At 42.1% G+C, this 17,845-nt stretch overlaps 1 protein-coding gene across 1 annotated transcript in view; it reads left to right on the forward strand.

The window, feature by feature from the left end:
- Positions 1-17,845, forward strand: part of LOC139366117 (AF4/FMR2 family member 2-like) — a 169,481-nt gene that overhangs the window by 89,167 nt on the left and 62,469 nt on the right. The window contains exons 6-8 of the mRNA XM_071103229.1: positions 3,874-3,960; positions 4,991-5,027; positions 5,261-5,315. Coding sequence (XP_070959330.1) covers positions 3,874-3,960; positions 4,991-5,027; positions 5,261-5,315 — 179 coding nt within the window. The remainder of the gene's footprint in view (positions 1-3,873; positions 3,961-4,990; positions 5,028-5,260; positions 5,316-17,845) is intronic.

Consider the following 17,845-nt stretch of genomic DNA (forward strand, 5'->3'; position numbering starts at 1 on the left):
TTATGATATTGTTTAGCACCTTGAGCGTGGCTGAGGTGCACCCATGACTAGCTCGGGAACCAGATTGCATAGCGGAGAAGGTACGTTGGGATTTAAAATGGAAAGGCAGGGTATGATAGAACTTATAAAGGCAGGGTAGGATAGATATAGGTCTGTAGCAGTTTGGGTCTAGAGTGTTTCCCCCTTTGAAGAGGGGGATGACCACGGCAGCTTTCCAATCTTTGGGGATCTCAGACGTTACGAAAGAGAGGTTGAACAGGCTGATAATAGGGGTTGCAACAATCCCGGCTGATAATTTAAAAAAGAGCGAGTCCAGATTGTCTAGCCCTGCTGATTTGTAGGGGTCCAGATTTTGCAGCTCTTTCAGAACATCAGCTATCTGGATTTGGGTGAAGGGGAAATGGGGGAGGCTTGGGCAAGTTGCTGTGGGGGATGTTGACCAGAGTAGGGGTGGCCAGGTGGAAAGCATGGCCAGCCGTAGAAAAATGCTTATTGAAATTCTCAATTATTCTGGATTTATCGGCAGTGTTTCCGAGCTTCAGTGCAGTGGGCAGCTGGGAGGAGGTGCTCTTATTCTCCATGGACTTTACAATGTCCCAAAACTTTTTGGAGTTTGTGCTTCAGGATGCAAATTTCTGTTTGAAAAAGCTAGCCTTTGCTTTCCTAACTGCCTGTGTATATTGGTTCCCATCTTCCCTGAAAAGTTGCAATTCGCGGGGGCTATTTGATGCTAATGCCAAATGCCACAGGATGTTTTTGTGCTGGTCAAGGGCAGTCAGGTCTGGAGTGAACCACGGGCTATATCTGTTCCTGGTTCTACATTTTTTAAATGGGTCATGCTTATTTAAGATTGTGAGGAAAGCACTAAAAGAATAACCAGGCATCTTCTACTGACGGAATGAGGTCAATATCCTTCCAGGATACCCGGACCAGGTCGATTAGGAAGGCCTGCTCGCTGAAGTGTTTTAGGAAGCGTTTGACAGTGGTGAGGGGTGGTCGTTTGACCGCAGACCCATTACGGATGCAAGCAATGAGGCAGTGATCGCTGAGATCCTGGTTGAAGACAGCAGAGGTGTCTGTGTTTACGAGGGTGCCTGTGTCTGTGTTTACGGATTTGGGGTTGTACCTGGTAGGTTCATTGATAATGTGTGTGAGATTGAGGGTATCAAGCTTAGATTGTAGGATGGCTGGGGTGTTAAGCATGTCCCAGTTTAGGTCACCTAACAACACGAGCTCAAAACAGCACGATAGATGGGGGGCAATCAATTCACATATGGTGTCCAGGGCACAGCTGAGGGCAGAAGGTGGTCCATAACAAATGGCAACGGTGAGAGACTTGTTTCTGGAAAGGTGGATTTTTAAAAGTAGAAGCTCAAATTGTTTGGGCACAGACCTGGATAGTAAGACAGAACTCTGCAGGCTATCTCTGCAGTAGATTGCAACTCCGCCCCCTTTGGCAGTTTTATCTTGTCGGAAAATGTTATAGTTAGGGATGGAAATGTCTGGGTTTTTGATGGCCTTCCTAACCCAGGATTCAGACACAACTAGGACATCCGGGTTGGCAGAGTGTGCTAAAGCAGTGAATAAATCAAACTTAGGGAGGAGGCTTCTAATGTTATCATGCATGGAATCGAGGCTTTTACAGTTACAGAAGTCAACAAATGAGAGGGAATGGGAGTGGAGCTAGGCACTGCAGGGCCTGGATTAACCTCTACATCACCAGAGAAGCAGAGGAGGAGTAGGATAAGGGTACGGCTAAGGGCTATAAGAACTGGTCGTCTAGTACGTTCGGGACGGAGAGTAAAAGGAGCAGGTTTCTGGGCGTGGTAAAATAGATTCAATGCATAATGTACATACAAAGAATGTGAATACAGTTGAGGTAAACCTAGGCATTGAGTGACGATGAGAGAGATATTGTCTCTAGAGACATCAATTAAACCAGGTGAGGTCACCACATGTGTGGGGGTGGGACAAGAGGGTTAGCTGAGGCATATTGAGCAGGGCTGGAGGGTCTACAGTGGAATAAGACAATAATCACTAACCAAAACAGCAATGGACAAGGCATATTGACATTAGGGAGAGGTATGCGTAGCCGAGTGATCATATACAGCTGGTACCTGTACCAAGTCAATGTGCGGGGGTACAGGTTAGCCAAGGCAATTTGTACATGTAGGTAGGGGTGAAATGACTATGCATAGATAATAAAAATCGAGTCGCAACAGTGTAAAAAAACAAATGGGGGGCTGGCCTTTTGTTCCTTGACTTGGCGCTCCGGTACCGCTTGCCGTGCGGTAGCAGAGAGAACAGACTATGACTTGGGTGACTGGAGTCTTTGACAATGTTTTGGCCTTTCTTCTGACACCGCCTAGTATATACTGTAGGTCCTGGATGGCAGGAGGCTTGGCCTCAATGATGTACTGGGCCATATGCACTACCCTCTGTAGTGCCTTACGGTCAGATGCAGAGCAGTTGCCATACCAGCCGGTGATGCAACTGGTCAGGATGCTCTCGATGGTTCAGCTGTATAACTTTTTGAGAATCTGGGAACCCATGCAAAATATTTTCAGTCTGCTGAGGGGGAAAAGGTGTTGTTGTGTCCTCTTCACAATTGTCTTGGTGTGTTTGGACCATGATAGTTCGTTGGTGATGTGGGCACCAATAAACTCTCGACCTGCTCCACTACAACCCCATCAATGTTAATGAGGGCCTATTCGACCCGCCTTTTCCTGTAGTCGATGATCAGCTCCTTTGTCTTGCTCACATTGAGGGAGAGGTTGTTGTCCTGCCACCACAATGCCAGGTCTCTGACCTCCTCCCTAAAGGCTGTCTCATCATTGTCGGTGATCAGGCCTACCACTGTTGTGTCAATAGTAAACTAAATGATGGTGTTGGAGTTGTGTTTGGCCATTCAGTTGTGGGTGAACAGGGAGTACAGGGGGGGGGGGGATAAAGCACACACCCCTGAAGTGCCCTTACCCTTACCACCTGGGGGCAGTCCGTCAGGAAGTCCATGATCCAGTTTCAGAGGGAGGTGTTTAGTCCCAGGGTCCTTAGCGATGAGCTTTGTGGGCACTATGGTGTTGAACTCTGAGCTGTAGTCAATGAACAGCATTCTCAAATAGGTGTTCCTTTTGTCCAGGTGGTTAAGTGCAGTGTGGAGTGCGATTTAGATTGCATCATTTGTGGATCTGTTGGGGCGGTATGCAACTTGGAGTGGGTCTAGGGTAACCGGGATGATGCTGTTGATGTTTTCGAGTTTTCGAGCCCTGCCCAATCCGACGAGCATCATTCTCATTTACAGCAACAACCTGGGGAATAGTTACAGGGGAGAGGAATGACCCAATTGGAAGCTGAGGATGATTATGTGGCCATGATGGTGTGCCAGATTGGGAATTTAGCCAGGACACCGGGGTTAACACCCCTACTCTTACAATAAGTGCAATGGGATCTTTAGTGAACACAGACAGTCAGGCCACCCGTTTAACATCCCATCTTAAATACGCCACCCTAAATAGGGCAAAGTCCCCAATCACTGCCCTGGGGCTTTGGAATATTATTTTTAGACCAGAGGAAAGAGTGCCTCATACTGGCCATCCAACATCACTTCCAGCAGCATCTGGTCTCCCATCCACCGACCAGGACCAACTCTGTTTAGCTTCAGCGACATGCCCGAGGTGGGATGTGTGTGTGTGTGTGTGTGTGTGTGTGTGTGTGTGTGTGTGTGTGTGTGTGTGTGTGTGTGTGTGTGTGTGTGTGTGTGTGTGTGTGTGTGTGTGTGTGTGTGTGTGTGTGTGTGTGTGTGTGTGTGTGTGTGTGTGTGTGTGTGTGTGTGTGTGTGTCATATGTCTGATTTGAATCCTGTCTGCCCTGCAGGAGATGACCCACTCCTGGCCTCCCCCCCTGACTGCCATCCACACTCCAGGCAAAGCTGAGCAGACCAAGTTCCCTATTCCCTCCAAGGTGAGTTCTATAGTCAGGCCTACACTGTACTGTTAATTGACAAGCACAGTAATACTACTACTAATAGTACTTCAACTATGTTATAAGTGCTAGTAATACTGACACTAGTTAATACTATTATCATAATGATAGAGATGTATGCATTCTGAATGTCTACTGTCCTAGTCAAGAGGGTAATTTCCTACTCTCACTTATTTGTTTGGTAAGCAGTAATCACGTGATTCCTGTGTCAGTCGGAAGGGAAAACAAATCAAGTAAAAGTGGATGTATTAAATTCGACCCAGGGCTGTCATCCTTGTGAAAGCCTGTCAGGTTCTGTCACAGTAAAGGACCAGTGAGACACCCATGGCACCAGAGAGAGAAGGAGAGAGAGAGGGAGTGAGAAAGAGAGAGCGTGGGACCCAGCCAGAGCGAGCGAGGAGAGCTTGCAAAGAGCCTCTGCTATTGGCCAGATAGCTATAGGACTTCATTTGTCTGGCTGCATGTGCCGGTCGGATGGACTTTTTAAGGACAAACTCCTGTCAGCACTTCAACCGCACTGTAATAGAGTGTGATTTAGCTATAGTATAATCCATTGTCCTTCAGCCCATTCATCCTCTCCTCCTCTAACTCCCAGCATCTGTATCTCTCCTAGATTTTACTTCCTTTCCTCTCTACTGTCGTTCCCTAGCCTCAAATCCCCCAACGCCTAATTTTGCAGCTAAAGCCCTCTTATTTGTGTCTTAATGGGACATGGTCTGAAACTCATAGCTTGACCCAGCTGACATTCCTAATAATAAGCCTGTGTCTATAAATCCTGATTTAATGGTGCCATCTTTTAACTAAGACATTGTCCTGTCTACTGTAGTCCACTCACCACACTCTGAAAAATGATTGTGTGTCCTATGTCTAATTGTATTAGTGTAAAATCAATTAAGTCCATCAGATGAGCTGTTTCCCTCCCATTTGTTCTCCTGTATCACCTCAGTGTGTGCTAATGTATTTGATGCACGCCTGTCTTCTTTCTCTCTCGCTCTCTCTCTCTGCTCAGGAGTCACAACACTTACCCTCAGGATACGCTGGACAAAGTAAGTCTGCTTTACATTTTTCCTACACACACATTTCGATTTAATCAGTCTAAAATGATGTTAATAGATGGAAGGCCATTATGCCATGCAACAACTGGAGCCCTATTCATTTAGGGAAAAATGTTATGCTGTGTGACATATTGCAACAAAAGCTAAATTGATAATAAGCTAGCTGTTGGTCAGGGTTTAATCAAAACCAGCACTCTGACATTTAAATGGAAATTCTTTCGCAGAGCGGTGCAATGTTCCCGGTAACAAGCCTGCAACCAAGTCTGTACCACAGAAGTCGTGAGTATTCATTTGATTAATTATTTTGAAAAAGCCTCGGGGGATAAATGCCACCATGGTTTCAGCTTTGTTCCCTTGCAAAACAAGTCCCTGCAGAATTCCCAGCTGAGAGGAGTGTTCATCACAAACAAACAGAGCAGTTGGCATTCTCTCTCTCTGTTATCCCGTACCCTCCTTGGCCTCTCCCGTGCCACCCTGCACTCCTCAACAGCACAGCACTGACAACACTGCCTGTCTCCCTAGCCACGCAAGACCTGGCCTACACTCAGTTTAGTTAGTGTCAAACAGGCCTAGTGAGTTATTTTTTGGTATTTTATTAGGATCCCCATTAGCTATTGCAAAAGCAGCAGCTACTCTTCCTGGAGTCCACACAAAACATGAAACATAATACAGAATGACATCAGGAACAGCTCAAACTACATAAAAAAAAATTGAAGGCAAACATAGCCTACATATCAATGCATACACATAAACTCTCTAGGTCAAATAGGGGAAAGGCGATGTGCCACGAGGTATTGCTTTATCTGTTTTTTTAAACTTGATTTTCTGTTTGTTTGAGCAATATGAGATGGAAGGAAGTTCCATGCAATTAGGGCTCTATATAATACTGTACGCTTTCTTGAATTTGTTCTGGATATGGGGACTGTGAAAAGACACCTAGTGGCATGACTGGTGGGATAAGTGTGTGTGTGTCAGAGCTGTGTGTAAGTCGACTAGGCAAACCATTTGGGATTTTCAACACATTAATGTTCCTTATAAGAAGAAGAAGTGATATAGTCAGTCTCTCCTCAACTCTTAGCCAAGCGAGACTGGCATGCATAGCATTTACAGTTGAAGTCGGAGGTTTACATACACCTTAGCCAAATACATTTAAACTCAGTTTTTCACAATTCCTGACATTTAATCTGAGTAAAAATTACCAGTTAGGATCACCACTTTATTTTAAGAATTTGATATGTCTGAAAAATAGTAGAGAGTTTTATTTATTCCAGCTTTTATTTTGTTCATCACATTCCCAGTGGGTCAGAAGTTTACATACACTCAATTAGTATTTGGTAACATTGCCTTAAAATGTTTAACTTGCGTAACTTTCGGGTAGCCTTCCACAAGCCTCCCACAATAAGTTGGGTGAATTTTGGCCCATTCCTCCTGACAGAGCTGGTGTAACTGAATCAGGTTTGTAGGCCTCCTTGCTCGCACACGCTTTTTCAGTTCTGCCCACACATTTTCTATAGGATAGAGGTAGGGGCTTTGTGATGGCTACTCCAACATCTTGACTTTGTTGTCCTTTAAGGTGTTTTGCCACAACTTTGTCCATTTGGAAGAGCCATGTGCGACCAAGCTTTAACTTCCTGACTGATGTCTTGAGATGTTGCTTCAATATATCCACATAATTTTCCTACCTCATGATGCCATCTATTTTGTGAAGTGCACCAGTCCCTCCTGCAGCAAAGCACCCCCAGAACATGATGCTTCCACCCCCTTGCTTCACGGTTGGGATGGTGTTCTTCGGCTTGAATGCCCTACCCTTTTTCCTCCAAACATAACGATTGTCATTATGGCCAAAACAGTTATATTTTTGTTTCATCAGACCAGAGGACATTTCTCCAATAAGTACGATCTTTGTCCCCATGTGCAGTTGCAAACCATAGTCTGGATTTTTTAAGTACATCCAGAGGACATTTCTCCAATAAGTACGATCTTTGTCCCCATGTGCAGTTGCAAACCATAGTCTGGATTTTTTAAGTACATCCACAGGTACACCTCCAATTGACTCAAATTATGTAAATTAGCCTAACAGAAGCTTCTAAAGCCATGACATCATTTTCTGGAATTCTCCAAGCTTTTTAAAGGAAATGTGATACAGTGAATTATAAGTGAAATAATATGCCTGTAAACAATTCTTGGAAAATGTACTTGTGTCATGCACAAAGTAGATGTTCTAACCGACTTGCCAAAACTATAGTTTGTAAACAAAAAGTTTGTGGAGTGGTTGAAAAACGAGTTTTAATGACTACAACCTAAGTGTATGTAAACTTCTGACTTCAACTGTATATCAGCCCTCTGATTACAATTAAGAGCAAAATTTGCCATAAAATTTGCAGCTGCAGCTTAACTAGGCCTTTCCTTGCAGCACTGGACCACACGACTGGACAATTATATTTGACAAAACGAGAGCCTGCAGAATTTTCTTTTTGGAGTGTGGTGTCAAAAAATCAGAGCATCTCTTTATTACGGACAGACCTCTCCCCATCTTTACAACCATTGAATCTATACGGTTTGACCATGACCGTTTACAATCTAAAGTAACTCCAAGTAATTTAGTGTCCTCAACTTGTTCAACAGCCACACCATTCATTACCAGATTCAGCTGAGGTGTCGAACTTAAGGAATGATTTGTACCAAATACAATGCTCTTAGTTTTAGAGATGTTCAGGACCAATTTGTTACTGGCCACCCATTCCAAAACAGACTGCAACTCTTTGTTAAGGGTTTCAGTGACTTCATTAGCTGTGTTTGCTGATGCGTATATGGTTGAATCATCAGCATACGTGGATACACATGCTTTGTTTAATTCCGGTGGCAGGTCATTGGTAAAAATAGAAAAGAGTAGAGGACCTAGAGAGCTGCCCTGCGGTACACCACACTTTACATGTTTTCCATTAGAGAAGCTTCCATGAAAGAAAACCCTTTGAGTTCTATTAGATCGATAGCTCTGAATCCACGATGTGGCAGAGGTTGAAAAGCCATAAAACACGTTTTTCAACAACAGGTTATGGTAAATAATATCAATGGCTGCACTGAAATCTAACAGTACAGCTCCCACAATCTTCTTATTATCAATGTCTTTCAACCAATCATCAGTCATGTGTGTCAGTGCAGTACTTGTTGAGTGCCCTTTTATATAAGCATGCTGAAAGTCTGTTGTTAATTTGTTTACAGAGAAATAGCATTGTATTAGGTCAAACACAATTTTTTCCAACAGCTTGCTAAGAGCTGGCAGCACGCTTATAAGTTTGCTGTTAGAACCAGTAAAGGCCTTTTACCACTCTTGGGTAGCGGAATTACTTTGGCTTCCCTCCAGGCCTGAGGACAAAGACCTTCCTCTAGGCTCAGATTAAAAATATGACAGATAGGAGTGCCTATAGAGTCAACTACCATTCTCAGTAGCTTTCCATCTAAGTTGTCAATCCCAGAAGGTTTGTCATTATTGATCGATAACAATCATTTTCCCAGCTCTCCCACACTAACTTTACAGAATTCAAACTTGCAATGCTTTTCTTTCATTATTTGTTTTTTTTATGCGTGAATACAGTTGCTCACTGTTCGTTGTTGGCATTTCCTGCCTAAGTTTGCCCACTTTGCCAATAAAATATTCTTTAAAATAATTGGCAACATCAAATGTTTTTGTGATGAATATGCCATCTGATTCAATGAAAGATGGATTTGAATTTGTCTTTCTGCCTATAATTTAATTTAAAGTACTCCAAAGGTTTTTTCCCATCATTCATTATATAATTGATCTTGGCTTCATAATACAGTTTCTTCTTCTTTTTGTTGAGTTTAGTCACATAATTTCTCAATTTGCAGTAAGTAAGCCAGTCAGATGTGCAGCCAGACTTATTAGCCACTCCCTTTGCCCCATCTCTTTCAACCATAAAGTTTTTCAATTCCTCATCAATCCATGGAGCCTTAACAGTTCTAACAGTCTGTTTCTTAACAGGCGCATGTTTATCAATAGTTATAAAAAGCTATTTCAGAAATGCATCAAGGCAGCGTCTGGATGCTCTTCATTAATCACATCAGACCAACAAATATTTTTCCACATAAGAGTCACAGCAAAAAAAAAAATATGATCTCTTATACACTATTTTAGGCCCAGCTTTCCTGGATATAGCCACTATATTGTGATCACTGCATCCAATGGCTATGGATACAGCTTTAGAACAAAGTTCTACAGTATTAGTAAAAATGTAAAAATACATGTGGATGATCTTGTTCCTGTAGTATTTGTAAACACCCTGGTAGGTTGATTAATAACCTAAACCAGATTACAGGCACTGGTTACAGTAAGAAGCTTCCTCTTGAGCGGTCTGCTTGATGAAAACAAGTCAATATTCAGGTCCCCAAGGAAGTAGACCTCTCTGTTTAAATCACATACATTATCAAGCATTTCACACATGTTATTTAGATACTGACTGTTAGCACTTGGTGGCCTATAGCAACACTCTAAAAGAAAATACTTGACATAAAGATCTGCTCTAAGCATTACAGGATATGGCTCTGAATATATACAGCAACACCTCCCCCATAAGCATTTCTGTCTCTTCTATAGATGTTATATCCTTGTATTGCTACTGCTGTATCATTAAATAAATTATCGAAGTGAGTCTCAGAAATGGCTAATATATGAATGTTATCTGATGTTAGCAAGTTATTGATTTCATTAACCTTATTTCTAAGGCTACATATATTAATATGGGCTATTTTCAGCCCTTTCCTGGGTAGCTTATCAGAGATAGACATAATACTGAAAAGAGCAAACAAAAAAATATACATTCAGCAGCCCAATAATCAATTGGTGTGTGTTTCTGTGCTGCGGGTTTGAAGCTACGAACCCATAGGCTTGGCTCTCTCATCCCTTCAGGCTTCTGGGAGAAAGGGTGGACAATGAGCCTGTCATTGCAGATGTAAGCAATGTCCCCATGCGCTCTGGCAGCTTTCATGGCTGGGATCAGTTCGTTCCTCTTCGTACTGGCGGTAGGGTTTCAAAGCTACCGATAATTTACTAAAGTTACCGGAATCTTCAGTAATTTAGGTCATTAATAGAAAACCTATGGCAACCTATATTTGAATAATTTAAAAACATATTTTTATATATTGCAATTATTTTATATATCTGTGTCCATATTGTCCATGAGTTTCTAATAGATAGACCATATGGTTCAAGAGAAAATGGCCTAATGAATGAAAAAAGCATCTAATCAACAATGCTATTATTTTCAATTACCTCTGCAACTCGTCCAACTACTTATTTTTTTCCACCAAAGCCACCAGTTTGACTCCAAAACATTGACAACAAATATATTGACATAGTAAAATAAATAAAAGTGTGTAAAACAAATATAAAGGATATTTCATGCTGAAACTCTCATATTAAACACCAATGGTATTCACTAAGTTGATGGTTTATATTTAGGATAATGATTTACAGCTTTTTTTTGTCATCTTATTTATCTTATTTAATTATTTAATTTATTTTACATAAAGATAAGGCCAGAGAGAGGGCAAAAGATAATTACAGACATATGTGATAATCTGAAGTACCCAAAAGGGCCAGTAGATGTCTTGTGATAGATTACATGGATTCCTCTTGAAAGATACCACAATTATGATAGTTGATGATAGGATTTATACAATAAACAGAGTACACAAATGAAAGACTGAAAGGCATCGTTTTTTGAGTCCCAGAGAATGAGAAAAGTTGAGAATGATAAAAAGGGGTAGTGATGTTTCTTGCTGCAAGGCAAGCGTTCTATCTTTTTGAATGCTCTCCAATGTTGCACAGTAGGCCTTTTCCCCAATTGAACACAAGATTCTGCTTTTGTGTCGCTCAATGACACTGCTCTTATTGGAGAAGTCTTCAATGATTTAACGAGTCCAAGGAAAGAGCATTTGTGTCAATACCAGCTTTGTCTGGCGGAGCTGAATGCATCGACTTCAGATCAAGCAGTGTCTCTTTCTTTCCCTGCTACTAACACAGGAAATGCAGTATAAGCACAAGTGAGTGGCAGTATTAGCTTTTATATTAAAACACACCGCTGTAGCTGTTAAATCTGTGTTGTGTTATGGTACTCAGAGCCTTTATTGCTCTGTATAAACATGTATACATTATATCCTAGCTACACTTCCAATGCTTACCTCGGTCCCTGTGTGCGCTCATATAAGACAAAATAAGTAGGAATGCAGAGATGATTTAAGATGAGATAAGTGAGATCATGAATAATGGAATCACTTTGAATTTCAAAAGGACGGCATCTGGGAAAATAAAATTAAACTTTTTAGGAGAAAGAGGAGCTCATTTGTAGAAGATCTGGTCTTCCAGGGAGGTAGCCTGTCTGTATGCGACAGCTGTCAGCTAACCAAGTGCAGTGATCCATGGACTTCTTACATCGTACATATGGATCATCATCCAAAATCATGAAGCTGTCTATTTTTGACCGACCACCTTGATTCGGTCTTATGTAGCAAAATCTTTGTCTACACCTATTCAGCATCGTTCACACCCTCTTAAGCCTTATCCCTACCCATCTCTTTAAGGATTCACATGTGAAGCAATGTGCTAGACAGAGTAAGTAAGGTAGTGTAGCAAACAACCAAAGATTTCAAGACTATAAGTGGTGAAAGTAGTAGACTACAATAAGGAAAAACAATAAGGAATACCATTAAATCTAGTCCTTGGCCTATATCCTAATCTGACTTTGGTGCAGGTCATGTTGTTCTGAACGTTACCGTCTCTGGTAAACACACACTGTATCAAGTAAAATCTATGTTTATTTGTCACATGCACAGGATACAGAAGGTGTAAACCTTACAGCAAAATGGTTACTTGCATATTTGCATAGTAGCAATATCAAAAATAGAAAGTGTCCAGATAAAAATATTGTATAATTATTAGATGATGCTGACCCAGAAAATAGGGGTGTGCCCTATTTGTAAAAAAATAAAGAAAATGCAAGCATGTTTCTCATGCGTCAATAATAGAATTTCTAAATTATACTGTACTGTCTTTGAGTCAGTCATGTGCGTGGCCTAAATAACTCAACTGGATAGTCTGCCTGTAAAGAGAAGAGCGGGCTGTACTTTGATGCTGCTGCTCTGATTGGATTGACTGAAGCTGTAGATTGACTGAAGCTGTTCTCTGTCCACTCACTTCATAATTTAACCAGATCACTTTTCCTTGCATTTTTTCAGTCTGATCATTTAGATTACTGCTGCCTGCTACTATGATAAATCACATGGCGAGGACGTTTGCTATCAAGCTATCAATGCGCATAATATCTAACAAGTGGGGCAAGGGTATGGAAAAAATATGAAACGCAATGCGCATTCTGACTGAGTGACAGCAAACTTGACTGCCCACTGCAAGTTGAGGACACACACACACAGAGACACTCCCACCCCTCCTTGCGCTGCCCTAATCTGCAGCTTTTTTGTAGTGAGAACAAGCAGGGGGGTATAGTATTTTGCCAACAATTATTTAGGCATGTAAAAAAACACTTAATTTTTTCCCGATCACGAATATCATCGAATCCGACTATCAACTGTCCATTACAAATACGAGTAGGGCCATATCGGCACACCTCTACCAGACACTTGTCTAAATGTGAAAGAAATGCTATAACCACCCCCCAGACACATCTAGCTAAGTGGATGTAAACATGGTCATGAAATACAATAGATGGCCGTAATCACCCCCAGACACACCTGGCTAACTTGAGTAATTTAATCATCTGGCAAGTGAATTCTTTTGTTTAAACATTTAGCTAGCTAGCTAAACAATGAACCATAATCCCACTCATATTACTAGCAAGACAAACGGATTGTCATAGCTAGCCACAATGCATGAAATGCTGTAGTATGAATCTGCAAGTAGCTAAAGCTAATGAACTAGGTTTAATATTATCTAGCTAGCTGACATTAGGCTATAACTAGCAATCATACACATTTTTTAAAAATTTATTTTACCTTTATTTAACCAGGTTGGCAAGTTGAGAACAAGTTCTCATTTACAATTGCGACCTGGCCAAGATAAAGCAAAGCAGTTCGACAGATACAACGACACAGAGTTACACATGGAGTAAAAACAAACATACAGTCAATAATACAGTATAAACAAGTCTATATACAATGTGAGCAAATGAGGTGAGAAGGGAGGTAAAGGCAAAAAAGGCCATGGTGGCAAAGTAAATACAATATAGCAAGTAAATATAACATAACATAACGTAATCTAGCATGCCAGCAAGCTCACATTCACTAGCTAGCTAACAGTACGTTTTAACTGGCAATGAAAACAACTTTCTGACAAAATTAGGAAAGTATAATATCTGAAAATGTAGCTCGAATCTTACCCATTGAGAGAATGCCATGTGTGTGCGAAGCTGTCATCAAGGCAAAGGGTGGCTACTTTGAAGAATCTTAAACATAAAATATTTGGTGATTTATTTAACACTTTTTTGCTTACTACATGATTCCGTGTGTGTTATTTCATAGTTTTGATGTCTTCGCTATTATTCTATAATGTAGAAAATATTTAAAAATTAAAGAAAAACCCTTGAACGAGTAGGTGTGTCCAAACATTTGACTGGTACTCTACATGTATGAATGCTTCACAGCAGACTGGTGTTGTGTCAAGTTACTCCGGTTCACACTGACCGTGTGCAGAATGTACTCCATCACAACTTTTCCCCACTGTCTATAACACCTGCTAAATTCAAGGTAGCGATGTTGTTGAGAGCAATAGCAACACCTTTGAAGTTCTCCAGGCTAACAAAAAAGCTGAGGTAGCAGGGCTTTTCTACACATACTGATCAGCTCACGTTATAGACAGAAGCATGCTACTTGACAGACCAATCCAAACTCATCTCTCGGTATGTCAAGCCCATCCATTTCTCAGCCAATCATGGCTAGCGGGAAGGTTCCTGTCTTTTTCCGTGGCTAAACCAACTAGTCTTGTAATTTAACAATTTCATTTGTATTTACAGATGGCATACAAGTTTGTTATTAAGGCACATGAAAGTTTACATGTTCCAGAAGGCATTTCTGAAAAAAAAAGTTTTTTTTGGTAATATTACCTTCAAATGCCTCTCCAATGTATTAGTGATGTGCAACATACGTCTAGCTTCCTGAAACGGGTCACATTTAGTTATGACGATCTCACATGTTTCATTGTTTATGTTTAGTGTGTCATGAAACCAGTTTTTGGCATCATTGATATAATGAGAAGTTGAAAATGTCAGTTTCAAAGCTGTCAGTGTTGTCACTGTAGCATTGACATGAAGTAATTGTCCTCACAACGCAATCATGTGTGCCAGTGTTTTCATGGTTACTGAGGAGCCAGGACACAAAGTATGCAATGACCTCAACATACTTAACCGATAATGCTTTATTCAGCACGTATCATAAACAACATCCCTGCATGCTGAAATAACACAAAGTTCTTCTAGTATGAAGAAGCAAACCCTGTAGGAGCAATCAACAAACATGCCTCATTTGCTTCCATCTGATTGGCTCCTGGTGATGGCTCTGTGATTCACAGTATTTATATCACATGGGTCTGCAGACCTAAATAAAGTCAGGAAGTCATCAAAGTAGAATTCATCAAAGTAGAGAGAGAGAGAGAGAGAGGCTGCTTGCTTGCTTGGGAAAGGTTGCATGTGGCCTGCAGGGCTGCCATGGCAGAAGGCTGAGGCTCCAGACTCTAATGAGGCCTTGTGTTTGGACCCGAACTGCATCACAGCCCCCTCCGGCGCTCCTAGTCCCACAACCCCCCCCCCCCCCCCACCCCCCACCCACCTCTCGCCACTACTTACACAAACACACACACACACAGACACAAATGCACACACGCACACACTGCCATGGCAACAACCACTGCTCAAATCACAGTTCTACCAAAGACCCTTCGTAAAATAGAGTTTTGGAAAAAATTACTCTTTTCATGCTTTTCTTCAGAAATGTTATTTGAAGGATAATAATGTTTTTTTTGTACCCTCACCATGTGTTTACTGTGTCCTTCCACACGAATGTAATATAGTATCATCACAACACACACATAAAATTGCTGTGAACATACTATCAGAAAGCATTGAATAAGGTATTGAGGAGGGACCTGAGTGTTACTTACAGTAAGTAGAGCTCTCTACTGTAAGTTGTTTGGAAGCCACCATGTGAACCATGTGTTCTTGGTACTATCACTCTAAAGATAAATATTTGCAGGGAATTCATGACCACCAACTTTATATATTCAAGTGCCTTTAATGGTGAGGCGAGTGCTTGTTATATGCGACTAAGACAGGGGAGTTTGAAAAAAGAAGTAGTCAGATGTTTCCTACTTGGTGGAAATAAATGCAGAGAAGAGAGTGGAGCCTCACAGGCAGGCAGAGGAGACGAGGGAAAGGCATCCATCACAAGCGTCAACGTAGCCTCTTGATGTGACACTCCAGTCAGCTCTCTCTCTCAAGCTCTCGGAAATTAGAGTGGTAGATGGCTCAGGGCCAATCTAAATAATCCATCGCTTAGAAAAAGCGAGGCTTCAGAGTATGGCTGGGGCCCTGCGTGTGTGTGTGTGTGTAGAGGGGCCAGAGAGAACCCCTACTCTAAATCAGAAGCAGGCCTGGCAGAAAACTAGAAGGAGGGAGCAGCAAAGGACAGGAGAGGAGAGTATAGGAAAGGAGAGAATTGGAGAAGAGAAGAGAGGAGAGGAGAGGAGAGGAGAGGAGAGGAGAGGAGAGGAGAGGAGAGGAGAGGAGAGGAGAGGAGAGGAGAGGAGAGGAGAGGAGAGGAGAGGAGGATTCAGGATGCTTTCCCTCTGATCCCTGTAGCTCTCACCGGAACTCTGTTTCCATGCTCCCCATTCATAGTATACACAGTCATTTCTTCAATACAGAATAGTTTCATTCCATATGCATTTAAACATGTACAGTATTCTCTCATTACGTGGCCCTTTATCTCATATTCACTTATTCCTATGCATCCTATGCTTCAGACTCCACACACACACACACACACACACACACACACACACACACACACACACACACACACACACACACACACACACACACACACACACACACACACACACACACACACACACACACACATGGCATGGGTAGTGATGTTGGGAGTGTTGATGGCCCTCTCTCAGCTGACTGGATCCGACGACGACTGCTCTAAGTGACAGATCTGGAACAAAGCAGCGTCTCAGGGCAGGAGACAGGAGCACAGCGGACGACAGGCACTTTGCATGTGAGCTCTCGACACACACACACACAAACACACACACAAGGATACACACACAATAAAAACATACACACTTCTCCTAGGGTAATGCACAGCATATTTATTTACTTCCATCTGTCCAAGTGCATTTCCGTGTACCTCGGAACTGATTGACACAATAACGCGGAGATGGATTGAATGCTTATTTAAAAGCACACTCATTTTAAGGCCCCCACAGTTACTGCATTTGCAGGCTTTCGCTCCGGAGGGAATAGAGAAAAGGTAGGTACACAGGAAAGGCTGGAGAAATTTTCTCTTATGCCTCTAAGGGGAAACTTAACAAGCCTAATGTATCTCCCCTCCCCTCAGCCTCTCCTTCCTGTCCTTGTCTAACACAGCATCAGGGAATCACAAGAACCATTGCATTACCCAAAATTAACCCTGTCATCATCACAACCACCCACATACACAACAGTAAAATATAGCATCTAAATTTAACCCTCTCCTTCATTTATATCTCTCTCACTATCACAGTACAGCTCGACAGTGACAGAGCTGTCACAGTAGGGGATATTAGAGTCAGTTACTGTATGTCCCCTCTGACACACACACATATCTGATACCCCTGAGATGATGCTGTCTCTCTCTGGGCCCAAGAGATGACGCATGGCCTCCCTCATCATGGCGATGTGTCTGTCTCCTGGCACAGTACCATGGAGTTAGTTACCAGGTACCAGGGACGTGGAAGGATAGAGGCTCAGGGGTGTCAGTCATCCCCCGGTGAAGTGTCACATCCCAGGGTGTACAGTACAACCCTCCTCCCCATCTTCCACCTCCAGAAGCTCTCTGAGGAGGGTGGGTCACACTCCCATGGTCCCCAGCTGCCTGGTGAGTGGTGACATGCCTCCCTCGCGCCCAAGAATAGACAGGAGAGAGATGTAGCTATTGTGGAGCTTCCAGCCCACCTAGCTAAATGGGAAAAAGCGGTGGTCTATACGCTTAACAAAGTCGACCTCTGCCATCCAACTGAAAACACGGAGGGTCACTCTTAAATGCCAATCTAGCAGCCCTTTCGCTCCATTTAAAAATAACGTGAGAGCATGCAGGGGAATAATAACAGTAATACAGTGGGCAGTAGGGGGAGGGAGGGTTACTGCAGTGCCCAAGAGAGTGGTCTTGTTGATGAGTGCAATTATGTATCAGTGACACATTGACATGTACTACACTCAGTGACAAACAGTTTAATTCTGTGTTCAGGAGAAATGTCAACATCAGGACATTGGTGATTAGATATGTTTAGAATGCTTTTCTGTAGTGCCTCGGACAACCGCCATTTACCACATTTATACGATTTACTGAGAAAGTGTTTTGGTGGTTTCTTTTATTTTCTCGACAGCTTGTCATGTCAGTCAGACATGCTCAAGTCACACATGATTTTCACAAGGTAATGCAATAAAAACATTTGAAGCCATGTAGGCACTCTTGATATCCACATGACTTAATATGAAGTACATTAAAATAATATA

The sequence above is a fragment of the Oncorhynchus clarkii genome, chromosome 14 (assembly GCF_045791955.1).
Source record: "Oncorhynchus clarkii lewisi isolate Uvic-CL-2024 chromosome 14, UVic_Ocla_1.0, whole genome shotgun sequence".
NCBI classification, from domain to species: domain Eukaryota; kingdom Metazoa; phylum Chordata; class Actinopteri; order Salmoniformes; family Salmonidae; genus Oncorhynchus; species Oncorhynchus clarkii.